The sequence below is a fragment of the Sarcophilus harrisii genome, chromosome 2 (assembly GCF_902635505.1).
Source record: "Sarcophilus harrisii chromosome 2, mSarHar1.11, whole genome shotgun sequence".
Taxonomy (NCBI): domain Eukaryota; kingdom Metazoa; phylum Chordata; class Mammalia; order Dasyuromorphia; family Dasyuridae; genus Sarcophilus; species Sarcophilus harrisii.
In genome coordinates this window covers 503,899,789-503,915,041 of record NC_045427.1, presented here as the reverse complement: position 1 = coordinate 503,915,041, position 15,253 = coordinate 503,899,789, and the positions used below count along the sequence as shown (strand labels likewise).

The 15,253-nt window shown below is 36.6% G+C and overlaps 1 protein-coding gene across 2 annotated transcripts in view; it reads left to right on the top strand.

The window, feature by feature from the left end:
• The window catches only part of GNB5 (G protein subunit beta 5), a 48,409-nt gene extending 33,611 nt beyond the window's left edge, over positions 1 to 14,798 (top strand). For both annotated transcript variants that reach the window (XM_031955212.1, XM_012545435.3), the window contains 6 exons: positions 3,762 to 3,905; positions 5,820 to 5,911; positions 10,296 to 10,344; positions 10,865 to 10,961; positions 12,288 to 12,454; positions 13,208 to 14,798. In XM_031955212.1, coding sequence (XP_031811072.1) covers positions 3,762 to 3,905; positions 5,820 to 5,911; positions 10,296 to 10,344; positions 10,865 to 10,961; positions 12,288 to 12,454; positions 13,208 to 13,219 — 561 coding nt within the window. In that variant the 3' untranslated portion in view covers positions 13,220 to 14,798. The remainder of the gene's footprint in view (positions 1 to 3,761; positions 3,906 to 5,819; positions 5,912 to 10,295; positions 10,345 to 10,864; positions 10,962 to 12,287; positions 12,455 to 13,207) is intronic.
• The last annotated feature ends 455 nt before the right edge of the window (positions 14,799 to 15,253 follow it).

The following is a 15,253-nucleotide window of genomic DNA, read 5'->3' as shown; positions in this document are numbered from 1 at the left end:
GAGACAATCGATGAAAAGGCAGAGAGGTGGAAAATTGTATCTGAGGCACAGTCAAGGGGGTCAGTATCACAGGTTCAAAGGATAAAATAATTTTCACCCTAAAATAAAAACATTTAAAATACTCAAAATAATCTCTATTAAATGACACTCTCCTTTATATACCTGTATATTCAAAAGAAGGCAAAAATTAAAAATACTGAAAATATTATTTAGTTGAGCTTTAAACCATTTTACTGATTCTAATTTATATCAGAGATAATTTTTATAATTTTTCTCATCACTTGGCATAAGAAACATAAGAAACAACATAAGAAACTTAGGCTCTATTTAAGTAGACAGAAAACCCACTTAGAGCCAGGCAGGATGGGTTCAACTCCCATCTCTGACACATACTTTCTGTGTAACCTTGACCAAATCACTTAAATATACTTATTGCTCCAATCAATTCAGTGATTATAAATTGCAGAAAAGTGATGATCTGTACTCATTGTTACTTCTCCAGAAACTTCTTTCATTGCTAAAATCAGTGACCTAAATAAAGCAAAATAAAATGTACCTCCTCTTTCTGATGGAAAACATCCTATCTATAATACCCACTGTGGGTTCCAATGTTTATGGATGAAAGAAAAAAGCAGTGCTTAAAATTAAGAATCCACATGATTTCCTCTGTCCTTGCTTAGTGCAGATTCATTTCCCCTTCTACCAGGATATGTATTTATCCAACAACCAACCAATGCTGACTACCAGTCCGAAGGTTGTAATGGAGTTGACTGCTCTCTCAGCCAAAATGTTTGCTGGTTAGCCCGTGTGGGAACTGAGGAGGGTAGTTTTACCCCTGACTAACTGAGCCTGTCAAAGTGTGAGTTATTGTTGGATTTTAGCCAGGTTAGCTATAACATATTTAGAGGAGTTGGCACTACAGCTAGCAACAATAGTGGGGGGAAAGTGGAAGAGAGTAAGGTGATATATGACTACCCTACGGGAAGGAAGGGATGCTGACTCATTGGATAAACTTCTGACTTAATTCCTGAGGATTGGATTCAGTTCAGTAAATTTCTCTAGAAACTTACAAAATTTCAGAGTAGAAATTGTCCTCAGAGTTTGTCTAATCCAACTGGTACCTAAACAAGAAATCCAGCTGCTACACCCTAATGAGAATTCATGAAGCCTTTGCTTAAAGATGAGAGATCACTAAAGCTCTCAAGACAGTTTTGTTCCACTTAAAGATATTTCTAATTGTTACAAAGTCTTTTTTTGTTATATTGAGTCTAAATCTGTGAAAAGACCAGGATTGGGATTGGTTCTGATAAAAGGAATCATAAAACCTGAGCATGAGAATTCTGCTTTGAAAATTTACCTATAACCAAAAACTCCAAATGCTCACTTATCCATTACTATGGTTATAAGGAAGAGGAAGAAATTTGCAAAGGAAAACAGAACACATTTTGTTGGGTGACCTTTTTAAATGGCTTACTGAATAGTCCAAGAAATTTTAATTTTATGGAAATCACTCAATTTTCTACATATTTGGGAGCAAAATTAGGAAATTAGTATTTAAATAAATATAGGCAGTATGGCAAAACTGAAAAGAACACTAAATTTAGAATCAAACGATCCTGGTTCACATCCTAACATAGATTACACTGTGGTTACTTAACCACTCTACATTTTAGTTACCTTATAAAGGGTATTCCAAAAGTCATAGTGCAGTTTTATGCATTAGCAGCTTTATATACTCATATTTCATATACATATACATATATTAAGTAACTACTATGTATGTGCAGAGTATTGCTGATGTTTGTATGAAAAATTAAATTTCACAACATTGAATCAATGGGAATATATCAAACTCTCAAGGACTCAGTTTCTTCATCTATAAAATAGTCCCCAAAGTCCCTGCCAGATATAAATCTATCAATCTAAATTAGATTTGAAAAAATAAAGCATAGAACAAAATATTCATGCCAAAATTGAAAATAGAATTCAATTTTAGCAATTTGATTAAGTTTCTATTTCTTTCATCAGCCCCATGACATTTTGAAGTTTATAGAATGCTGGAACCAAGTCTAGACTAGAGTGAGTCATGTGGAATTGAATCCAGACCTAACTTTTTTTGGAGTAGTTTTGAGGCTCTGGAGCCAGCCCAAGGCTTGAAAATATGGCCATGTGTGACTTGGAAAACTTTTACTTCTATTTTCTCAAACTGCCAAACCTAATGAATTGTTGAATGATACCTGGCTGATCTTGGTTAGCTCTCATGGGCCCCAGAGCAGCTGCTAACAGTAGTTTCTCTTCTCTGTGCCCTTTTCGTGTTACATTTACTAGTATTCTAGTATTTCTGGTATTTATTTACTAATATATCTGGTATTCTGGTAATGGAATGGGCAGAAGAAGAAAGGAAGGGAACAATATCTCTCTCCTTATAAAAAGGAAGAATGAAATCCTTTCCTTAAAACGCTGACTATGAATGTGTGTATATGTATATGTGGTATAGTGTAATGTGAAAATTGCACGTGGAAAACTCATTTCAAAGTAAAATTGAACTTTTGAAAAGTTAGAGGTAAATGATACTCATATTATAGACATCATAATAATTGATAAATCACTTCAGAGTTTTCAAAGTACTCTATGTATATCATTTCAATTGCCTCATAATAACTCCTTGAGACAAGGTAGTACAGATATTATCCCCATTTTATAGATGAAATAGTATCGTTGTTAAGTGAGTTGCTTATGGTCATCCAGCTAATCAATGTCCAGTGGAATTTGAACCAAGTCTTCCTGACTCCAACTTAAACACCACTTGGATCATTTCTCCAGCAAATTTTGAATGTTTTGGAGATTCTTGTAGAAAGGCTCATGGGCAGTAGGGAAAGATTTAGGCAGCAGCTAGGATGTTAAAAAGAGATGTCCTGTGAAGGGTCTTCCAGCTTAGGGTCTGTTTCCATGGCACATCGGGCAAAGGCTAAATGTCACAAGTGACAAGTCACAGCGCTTCTATTCTTTCCTCTTCCTCTTGAGAGTTTGTCATTCCATTGACTTGTTTCCCAGCCACAGACAGTATGATGTCTATGCTCAGGCATCTCCAATTGTCTATGCTGCTGCGAGCTTATGAAGAGTTCTGTTCTATTTAGTGCATAACCGTTGTCATTCGAGATCAAATTGAGATGGACTCTGATGGCAAACTTAGCCGTAACAACCGCTCTCCAAGGTAGTGGATCCCACTTCTTTTACAGTCCCCACAGGTAGCAGCTCCTGTTTCCCAGCCACCTGGGGGAAAAGCAGTCAAGCTCCACTGGCTGTGGCCACAGGAGTACAGGCAGAGGCAGAGCATTTGGGGCTGCAGCTCGAGCTGCCTGTAAAGCTTGGGAGCCAGAAAGAGCCATGTCGCTCTGGTTCTAGTTCAGGAAGTCAAAGGAGATGGTAGCCTCCTGATAGGACTGAGGCAACAAATTGTCTGGAATGAGCACGGTTTGGGGATCATTTTAGACCATGGAGTCCAACCCCCTTCTTTTACAAATGAAATACTGAAAGTCCAAAGAGGCGATTTGACTCACACCATGTCCCATGAGTAGTATCCGAGCTGAGATTTGAACCCAAGTGCTCTGCCTACGAATTCTTGGGTGTTTTCCTCTGAAAATACTGTTTTTAAGGGGAACCAACTTTTCTTGTGAGCCCCTCAAATAGTTCATTTATCACTAATGACAATTTGACCTTAGTTGTAACAGCAGCATTTTTGTCCTTTTCTCACTGGGCAGATCTTGACTGCTAGTGGGGATGGGACCTGTGCCCTGTGGGATGTGGAGAGTGGGCAGCTTCTACAGAGCTTTCATGGACATGGAGCTGATGTTCTCTGCCTGGATCTGGCCCCTTCAGAAACAGGAAACACCTTTGTGTCTGGGGTAAGGCTTTTAAAGTAGATGTCTACCTATCTCCAGGAAATGTGAACGTTAAATGAAGGAGCACGGGAACGTTTTTCATAAGGGAAGACCCGGCTGACTAGGGTTTTGCTATCTGGATGAGGGACTCTTCATCTGAGTTAGGTTAGAGAAAAACTGGAAGATCTGAGGCAAAAAGATAACAGATAGGCTGAGAATAGTTACCAGACTCTACTTCTCATGTTATTATAGTATTTTGTTACCAAACACTGTTTTCTACTATTTTAGTAAACAACACCCAGTAAAAAGCCTATGGGTGTAGGTCCAGTCTCTGCAATCCCTTCTTTCATAGATTGTCAAAGGACCATACAGATCTTCTGGAAAAGTTCTATAATTAAGATACATCCTATGAATCAAAGCAAAAATCTTAGTGGATTTTTTTTTCTTAGTAGCTTTTTTTTCCTTAAATAAAAAGCTAGTTGCAACAGAGTATCAATGAGTAACAAAAGATCAACATCCCCTTTCTGAGGATTAAAAGAACAAAGAGTACATGACTGAGCCATGTGATACAACAGCACCCAAAGACCTTTGAGAACACCAAGCAATTGGAGGGTTCATCAAGGGTCATTGTATAGTAGACACAGGGAGTGTAGTGGTAGGAAGGGAACTTGGAGAGACAATATGGTATAGTAAAAGAAAGGGGGAATTTGGAAGTGAAAGAACCTGATTCTAACCTCTATTCAGCCACTGACTATTTGAAGACAACTTCTTTGGACCTCAGATTCCTCAACTATAAAATAAAGTAATTGAAAAAGGGAGGAAAAAATGAAATAACATATTTATTGCACTTGCAGAAGATGAGTCTGTTAGTCAACTAAGAAGAACAATTAGGGAGAAATTGTTTACATTAATCTCCTATAAAAGACAAGTTATGAGCTTCATTGAACTTAAATTGGCTGGTCTTCATACAAGAAATAATATGTAGTGTCACTGGGCCCTTTTTTGAACCCTTCTAGGTGGTAAGAGATACCCAAACTTTAGAACTAGAAATGGGGGAGAAAATCAAGACTAGAGCAATTCTTAGATCCCTGTTTGTCTTTGCCTTTTTGGCTGTGGGAAGGAGAGAGGCAATGGGAGGGAAAGATTCAAAGAAGGGAAGAAGTAGGTAGAAAGGATTCTCTAAAATGATTTCAACCTATTTTGAAAAGGGAAAATAGAATTAAAGCCACTAATAGAATGATCCAATAGAAATGGATTCTATCTCATACCTCCCAGCCATAAACTACACTTTCTTTCATCAATCAGACATATTCTTTGCCCTCAAAAGCTTATTTATTTGAAAGTTAAATTGAAGATTAAATTTGTGCAGAAAAAAATATTTATTTTATAGAGGAAAGGGACTGAACCTATGATTTCATTAGTATGAGGACTCCTCCTACCAATTCAGATTAGCAATTTAAGTCTTAGAGATTTTCCTAGATCATTGAAATTTTAAGCCACTCAACTAGATTCACACAACCAATATAAAGCAGAAGCAAGTCCGGAACCCAGGTCTTCCTAGCATCCAGACTAGTTCTCTATCCACTCGGCCAGAATATTGGTTTATTTTACTGAAGAAATATGAAATATTTAGGTAGTTTTACCTAAAGTGGTATTAAATCACATTCCATAGTTCTAGTACACGTTAAAATTTACAAAGCATTTTCCCCCACAATAGCCTTGTAAAGTGGAAAGTGCCATAATTTTATGTTCACTCAACAAATGAGAGAATTGAGATGCAGAGAGAATGTGTCTAGTATTGTAAGAATAAGAATTGGTCAGGCTGGTCCTTGAACATTCCTCTTATGATCATCATATCTGCTTTTCTTTTTTATTCCCTTCTCTTACCCCCATCATCCTCTTAGGCATTTAACTCAGAACAACTTTTTCTATTTCTAGGGATGTGACAAAAAAGCCATGGTTTGGGACATGCGTTCTGGCCAATGCATCCAGTCATTTGAAACACATGAATCTGATATCAACAGTGTCAGGTTAGGAAATTACTATATGTCTTACATCTATATTATGTTTCTCTACTTTGTTCTTTTTTCAGAATAAGGATAAATTGAAACTTAAAGGGCAATGGGAGATAATATTCACAAAACCTTGAAGGGAAGATTTTCCCCCAAAAAATAAGCCTCAGTATTATTAATATGTCCTTTAAATTGTGTTTATGTGGCACAAGATTGTAAAAAAATTACAGGGAGAACAGTAGATACTAAGTAAAGAAAACAGCCAGTTAACTATCTGAATTCTTTTTTGTTTCTTTGCAAGGCACTGATATTTGGGGAGGGGGGCATATAAAGGCATAGATAATGATGAAGAACAATGACATCATTTACAAAGCAGCATGAGAGTTGTCAAGCACTTTATAAATATCTCATTTTATCCTTATAACCGCTATGAGAGGTAAGTAATATTATTGTCCTCAGTTTAGCTGCCGTTATTATGCCATTTTACAGATGGGAAATCTGAAACAGATAGAGGTTGGGACCTACCCAGTCACACAGTAAGTATCTAGGCTTGGACTAGAATGCAGGTTTTCTGACTGCCCCAGTGGTACCATCAATCATAAGGGATGGGTTAGTTTAGTCAGAGTGTCCATTGGGTGACGGGTTAGAGATGATGTGTTGACAGGTGGGAGAAGGTGGACGCTGGACCAGAAGATAGATTATTACTCCAGAGGAGTAAGCCTGCTTTTTTGCTCTGTAGAGCTCAGGTGGTCAGTTGACCCTATTTGTTCAACTGGATATTTGAAACCATATCACAAATCTGTAGAGTAGTAGATAGGGGAAATATAGTGAGATCCCAAGTTAGTGACACAACTACAGAATGCTAGTAAATTAAATGGACATTTCTTACATATCAACTTTAGGTAATCGGACTTGTTTTTAACCAAAGATGTCAAAACTTATACATTAAAGTACAATTATCCCCCGAGCCCCCAGGACTGTTTGTACACTTATTCCCATGGGGCTCCCATGGCTGAAATTCTAGAGTGAGTAAGGACTTTAAGGGAAGGTCCTTAAAAGGTGAATTTGAATTTTTAAATGACCACAATTTATTCAAGCCTGATAAAATGAATTAGCAAGCTGGGTGATGCTAATTTTTTACCCAAGTCAAGATGTGACTACAAAGCAATGAATCTGATTTGGCCCGTAAATTAAGTCTAATGATAATTTCAAAGACAGCATCTCAGACAGAGATGTTTTGAACAAAGGCAATATCACTGGAAAGGAAACACACTGGAATATGTAGCTTTCCAGTGTGAGTACTGTGAAAGATGAAACTCTTTTGGATAGTTAAAAATTTTGGTATTCTCCACTGTCAACTTCCTTTGTAAAATAGCTTCATTATTCATGTACAACTTGCATATAATTTTTCATTAGAGATTTTTTTCTCTAGTAGCTCTTATTTAGAGAAGTGGTATAACTTAACATATTGGACAAAAATAAGCAATGGTATAACAACATATTGGGGAAAAATAAGCAAATAGACAAAAAAAAAATTGGACCCAGTTAATTTGCAGCATGGTGCTACAATAGCACAATAAACCTAGTCGTGTTTACTAAGACTCAGCGACATTACCCCAGCAGTAGGCTTCTGGTTGATGTAAGTGCCATATGTATGTCCCAAACACTTCAGGATCTCCAGAGATTCTGGCCAACTCTAGAGCATCATCTGCTGCCCGCTCTTCTGATGAATACAATTTCATTGGTTCACAGTTCATTAGGAGATATGAGTTAGGTCTAGGGCACTTGGGGAATCATGGAAAGATGGCAGAGAAGGTCAGAAAGTTCCAGCTTTCCAGATTCCTTCCACAAACAGACAATAGCAGCCAGGATGAACACAGAGCAGCAAAAATAAACAAGAGCTCTCCAAGAATACCTGGAGAGATCTGAGGAAAAACAGGAGGACTAAGATTTGGCCCCGGTGAAATGCAAACTCCTGCAGGCTCTCTTTTGGAACAGCAGCCAGGGGACACCTGGGCTGGGAGGCAGCCACAGGGATTCTCCCCTCACAAAAGGCAGGAGGGGCCCAGCTGAGCTGGAAAAGGCTGAAGAATCCTCCGCTGTCCAGCTGTGCTCCCAGACCATGGTCCCAGACTATCCTAACAGCAAGAAGAAGCCAGCACACACCTGGTGAGAGCAGAAGCAGCAGGGCAGGGACATTGCTGGCCTGGGCCCTGGGAGGAGAGTTCCTAGTTTCTGCTCCAGGCCAGAGGAGAGAATGGAAGGTTACAGTCACTGGAGGGCCCTGAGGAAACAAGAACATTTCCAGCATAATATGGTTGGGGGCCCTAGCTGTGGTTAGGAAGAGGAAAGGAGTACATTGTTTGGATCCCCGAAAAAGTTTAGAAAATAAGTCAGAAGGACCTAAGGCCAGCAGCACGATCCCCTACAGCCTGGGACTAGAGAGACTAGAGATAACAAGTGCTAAAAATAAAAATAAATTAAAATTGAAATGAGTAAATAAGAAAGAATCCAGGTAGACACCTAGGGAAGAATGCGTTCATTTTTAGGGAAGGATACTGAAATTTAAAAAGTGCATCCTACCCCAAAAAGATGATGGTCGTATACCCAAAATAATTCTTGCAGTAACTTAAAAAGGACTTTTAAAAATTCAAATAAAAGATATTGATTTAAAAAATAGGAAAAAAATAAGAACAATTCAAGGAAACCAAGAAGATTATGAAAAGATAGTTAATCAACCAGAAAAAGAGATCCAGAATCTTAAGGAAGTTAACAACTAGAATTGGGTAAAGGAAAACAAATGATATAAGATGCCAAAAAATAATAAAATTAAAAGAATTTTAAAAAATAGAAGAAAATGTGAAACATCTCAGAAGAAAAACAACTGATTTGGAGAACAGATCAAGAGAAAACATAATAATTATTGAATTACCTAAAAACTATGATCAAAAAAGAATCTTGATACATTACTACAACTATTAATTACAACTTTGTAATTAATAACGTTTGTAATAACAACGCCCATAATGGCGATGAATTCGCCCATAAAGCAGAAATGGATTACAAAATGGATTAAAAATCAGACTCTGACAATATGCTGGTTCATAGACAGAATTTGACAGGACTCCTTATTTGCCTATTATTCCAAACAAGTTTAATATTAGAATTAGTTAGTCTTTAAATGTTACTATGCAAAAATCTTTTACTGGAAGCCTTTTCCATTACCTCTTAATTATAATGCCTTCTCTCTGTTACTGATTTCTTATTTACCTTCCATATAGCTTGCTTTACATGTTTAAGGAAGGAGTGGAATGAGCCCCACATGTATAGTAAAGGCTCCAATTTTTTTTTCATGTTGACTTCTGATTGTAAACTCCTTGAGGGTAGGTACCATCTTTTACTTCCTTTTATATCCCCAGCACTTAGCAAAGTGCCTGGAATATAGTAGGTGCTTAACAAATGTTTATTGATTGATTGATTGCTCTGGTTCTTTCAATATCTCAAGGGTGTTTAATGTAATATTTAAGCTTTCCACATATTGTCTCTCCACATTTTACCACATTTGTTTCTCCACATTTGTAACCCATCTCATTTTCCAGATACGTGCCATCTTTGATGGTTGCATTTCACATCATTTCTAATGCACCAATCATCACTGGTAATAGGTTCTAGCCAGGGCTGGGCTGGTAAATGTTTTACAACTACCACTTCTCTGAGGGGAAAATGTACTCACAATATACTTTTAAGTATAATCTGCATTATTAATATTTTCTCTATCACTTTCAAGAATCAACAAAACAATAAATTAAACCTTAATTTGTAGCATTTGCTGATTTCCATGAATTGATTCAGGCTGGATTCAGCACACTCCTAGCTATAGAGCCTACCACAGTCTATTTCATTTCTTTTCATTTCCCTTTGCACACCTGTAATTATGATATTGTGATCATGACTTGCAACCAAATAACCACAAAGCTTAAGTATAAAAGCCATAATAGAAAAGATGCAGTACTAATAGGGACTAAGGCTGAGATTTCATTGATGTGATGAATTTCTGGATGAGAACTCTCTAAGAAAGTTGACTGGCACTTTCTCTGAAGCTTGTAGTCTTAGCGAGTTTCCTAGAGTACTTAGCACCTAAATGACTTTCCCAGTATTAGAAGTCTAGAACTCAGATCTTCTAGGTTCCAAAGCCAGCGTTCCAACCACTAAGCTACTCTGCAAAAATGGAATACAAATAATGACCTGGCTCACAAGGTTGGAAGAAATGCCATCAATATGAAATTTCACACATCACAAATGCACTATAGAAGTACATAATTTTAGAGTGATTTGGCTGGTATATTACCTGAATAGTGATCTCTGTAGAATTATTTTGCAACCACAACTTTGTCTCTTACAGATATTATCCCAGTGGAGATGCCTTTGCTTCTGGTTCAGATGATGCTACGGTATGTTTCCAAGTTACTGAATATTTGTTTTTGAAAGAGAAAATTATGTCAGTAGAGTTTTCCAAGAAGAAAAAAATATCACTCTTATATGCCCTCTAAAACCCCTTCTCAGACAGGGAAAGCTAAGAGGTAACTTGGCTTGAATTCTACTTCTTTGTTAGAAAGTAAGAGTTCTTAGAAAGGAAGCAGATTATAAGTCATTGAAAAGTAATAGTGATATATTTCTAAGTCAATGCAGTATTTATATTTTTTAAAAAGCAAGCACATGTAAGACCCCAAGAATTATTTATACCTTGAGAACTCCTTGATATTTTATACTTTCATAGAATCCACTGCCTCTTTCCCATTGATAATGAAGATGAATAGAAAAATGAGGGGGGGGGAAATACTAAAGGGAAGGGGTAGGGAGGGTAAAAAACCATGATCTTCAAAAACTGCACAAACTATTTGATTTACCTGCCATACTTTATAAAGTTGCAATCAAAGTAAAAATTATTTTAAATCTCCATTTGAATTACAGTGTCGCTTGTATGACCTACGTGCTGATAGAGAGGTGGCAATTTACTCCAAAGAGAGTATTATATTTGGAGCATCCAGTGTGGATTTCTCCCTCAGTGGTAAGATCTGATTTCTTAGAATGTGTCATTTTGGATCAGAATCCTTGCCAGATCACTGGCACCAGAACTAAGAACACACACAGTAAATAAACTTATATCCCCAGCACTCTTTCACATGTAATGGAACACTCCCCAAATGATCTGACATGTTGACTCATACCCTTCCTTATTCTCATTTTTGGGGTTATGGGAATCAAGAAAAAAAAAGGTTTTCCCATGCACAGTTTCCTTTTCTTTTTCTATCTCCTCTACTTCTCTTCTCTTCTCTTCCCTCTCTCTCTCTCTCCCCTACTTTAACACTGTAATTGCAATCAATTCATCATCTAGAATTTATTTGTCAAGTACGGTGTTAAGTGCTAGAGATTCAAAACACAAAAATAAAACAGTTTTTGTCTTCAAGTTAATTACACTCCAGCTCTGCACTACCCACAGAAATTGTCTGAACAAAGTAAATACCCCTTTTTTCTTGCCAGGACAAATAAAGGAAAATCTTTTCCCATTTCCTAAGGGAGTGACGTATTAAACTTTTCCCACCTGCACTCTTCTCCAGTACAAAAAGCCCCATTTCTACCACAAACACACCCACCCACCTACCTCTTAAAAAGGGTAGACAGAGAACTAAGTTTTCCATGTTGACCCTCATAAAGAAAGATTTGAGACAGAGCCTTTGCTAGCAACTAAGTATAACCTGAATTTAAGAAAGGAAACTGAACTGAACTAGAACAATCTACCAACCACTATAAGAAGGGGAAATTCAAATTAAAAAGGTGATAACCTTAGACAAACTTCTAGAAGGAAAAGAATCAATCTAGTGAAGTCAGGTTGAGAGCAAGCCATTTCCAGAAATGCCTCGGAATTCCCCGTGATTTCCTGAGATTTCTGATTTTTCTTCCCCCTTCCCACCTCCACCCTTTTGTTGGAGAACAGTTACTACACTTTGTAATAAAAACTACCTGAAGTCTAGTCAATGAGATTCAACTCTGAAATCAGGCACATTTTGTATTTTATCTAAGGGTATATACATCGTGCACAGTACGGTTAGGGAAAGGTAATAATCTTGCACCAATTAGGTTACAGGTATCCTACAAATTGGTTGTTCTCTTGCTTTAAATCAGACTTCTTCAACTTTTTTAATATGCAACTCCTTTTTGCCCAAAGAATTTTAATATGACCCCGGGTATGTAGGTATATAAAATAGATATATAAATCAAACATTTACTGATAATAAATCATAATTTTGCAGCTCCAGATGACCTAGAAAACTAAGGACCCCTAGTTTAGAACTTTTGGAAAGATTCTTCCATGTGAATGTCATTCCCTTTCTAGGTCGCCTGTTGTTTGCTGGTTACAATGATTATACCATCAATGTCTGGGATGTATTGAAGGGATCAAGGGTATCCATCCTATTTGGACATGAAAATAGAGTTAGTACCCTACGCGTTTCCCCTGATGGAACAGCCTTCTGCTCAGGATCATGGGACCACACCCTGAGGGTAAGGGTCTTTTTCTTCTTACTTTGGGGATTAGAGACATGTAGCTCTGTTGGTTGAAGAGAAGAAAAATGCTTGGTCTTAGTATTCAAAGTAGACAAAAAGACAGAAGTTAGCTGGGTCAAATTTTGAATTCTAATTTCAATTAGCCTAGTAACTACCTTCATTATGCTTCAGTGGAATAAGAGCCATGCTTGTTAAGACAGTTAAATGGGACAAGATCAGGATTAATGGCAGAAGGGAAGGAAGAAAGGGAGGAAAGGGAAGGAGGAAAGGGAGGAAAGGGAAGGAAGTATGTCCTAGGAGTCAAAATTATGAGCAATGAGTAGAAGTTGCAGATAATACAATTTAGGTTTGAGATTAAAAAAAATTTTCACAATGATTAAAACTATTGAAAAGCTGAATAGGTTGCCTGCAGAGACAGTGGGCCTCCCCCTCAGTGGAACTATTTAAGCAAGAGGTGGTTGACCACTTGTTGAAATGTTAAGAGAAGGCATTCTTCTTGTTCTATTTGTGAGTTAAACCAGGTAGCCTGTTGGTTCCCTTTTACCTCTGAGATTCTATAATCCTTTACGGTGTATGTAGTAATTAAAATATTAATTACAACATATAACTTATTTTACTTGGCCAAGTATGAAACTCTTGAGAATTTTAAAAGCAACAAACGTAATCCACTTAAGTGAACTTTTTGTTAAAAAAAAATTTCAAGTTTTTTAATGTCATAAACTAAAGTCTGTGATTTTTTTTTCTTTTCAGGTTTGGGCCTAATCTGTAGTATGTCTCCTAACAATGTGAGCCAATATATCAGATAAGCTATGGAATATAATTTGAAATACTCAACTGCAATTTCACATGCTAAGGAAATATCTTGGTAGTTGAAACCCATCAAATGTCTCTGTATGCCATCTCATATTGATATTTAAAGTTTGTCTACTAGAGATTATAAGCCTATACTGCTTTGATAGTGTCATCCAAAAGTATAATGCTTTCTTTCTCTTGATTTTAATTATCTATAATTAGGAATTATTTAGACAACAAATTAAGCTTTTCTCTAAAAGCATTCTAAGACCAAATTTATTATTTCACATATCCTATATGATTTGGACTAACTTAATTCATTTTAGAGCAGTTAAAAATATCAGCTACCAATTATATCTGGATACAGCTTAACTTTTGAGAACTTCCTGTGAGTTATGGATTTCAGGTAATGAGTTAGAACACACTTTGAATGGTTTGTAAGGCAGTATTGTTGGAAGTTTATCCTAAAATGACCACATAGTATCAGTTATTAAAAAAAAAAGTCTAGTGATGAGGTCTTTCTTATTAAGAATGATTAAAGACTCTATCCCATCTTTTCTAATTATCTTTTTATAAGAAACAGCTTTCACTAGTATGAACTTAATTCAATAAAGCAGACATGTATAGGGAAGTATGTGACCTTCTTTGAGGTCCCTGCCTCTACTTTCCTTCCTCTTCTTCTATGAGGGTTTAGAAAAAGCCTGAAGACCTCTTTTCCAGAGTCCCTGTGGATCTCTTTGCAAGGAAATAGATTACCTCTATTTCCAAAATAGAGAGTTTTCATCTAGGGGGAGAATGCCAGTTCTACACAGTTTCTCTTCCTTGCAAAGTTGAAAAGCTTAAAAATACATATTATGAATAAGCTTCATAAAGCTCTAAGCTCCTAGGCAATCCCCAGCCTAATAATTAAGAATACCAATCAGTTGAATTTGATACAGTCAGTTATCACCAGGCTTCCTTATCACACTTTCTATAGCAAAAACATCAACTCAGGGCAAAATTTAAATTATTTTATTTTTATTAGAAATCCATCATTAAAAATACAAATAGCTACTCAGCAGAATTTCAAATGGAACAAAGAAACTATACCGTCTGTTGCAATAAAAACTGAAGAAAGAAACAAAGTTGAATAAGTCTACCATTGGTCCAGAAGTTTCTTTATACAGATAGGGTTCAGACACTCCCTGTTAGATTCTCTCAACAAACTGGGAAAAGGTAAAGGCTCCAACTTCAGGTCAGGGTCGGTCGGCATCCTTCATCCGATGTTGTTCATCCTCTCCTGTGATACTATCCCCAACTCTGCGTTTCTCTGCAGAGAGATCTAGAAGTGGCCTTCATGTCAGAAAAACTCCCCACCTTAGTTCTGGTCCTGAGGGAGCTGCTTCTCTTCTCCATCTGCAGAGAACTACGGTTCCTGGATCTTTAACAAGGATCCGAACTTCACCAGAATGACTATTAGATGTGTTAGGTAACTCGAGGTATCATCTTCTTAGCTATGTTTACTCTCTTTTCACATTTGTTTTCAATTAAAGGAGATATTGAGTGCTAAGTATTAGTGTATTTGTGATGCTACTCCTCTCCCCCCCCCCCCCATAAACAAAATTTTTTCTGTAGAAAGAGGAAAAAAGGAAAAACTTTAAACTAGTATTAGGTTCATGTTTTTATGAACATTGTTCATTCAATTGTATTTGGCCTATAAAAATTAGATTCATGTGACGTATCTGTTGAAGGTGAATCATATAAGCTAACTGAGAATTTCTAAATAATGATTAACTTACTTTCCCTATGTGTTTAGATGTCAATTGACAATTATTTATTAATTACTGAGTCCTAAGCATTCAAAGACAAAAAAAATCCTTTCATCAAGATACTCATATTCTATTAAGATTACAAATGCTTCAAATGTTTATGTAAAACATACATAATCCACTAAAGAAGATGAAATAATCCTTTTGTTAATTGTCTGCTTTTAGATATCACAGGCAGACTGTTTGCTTAATAAAA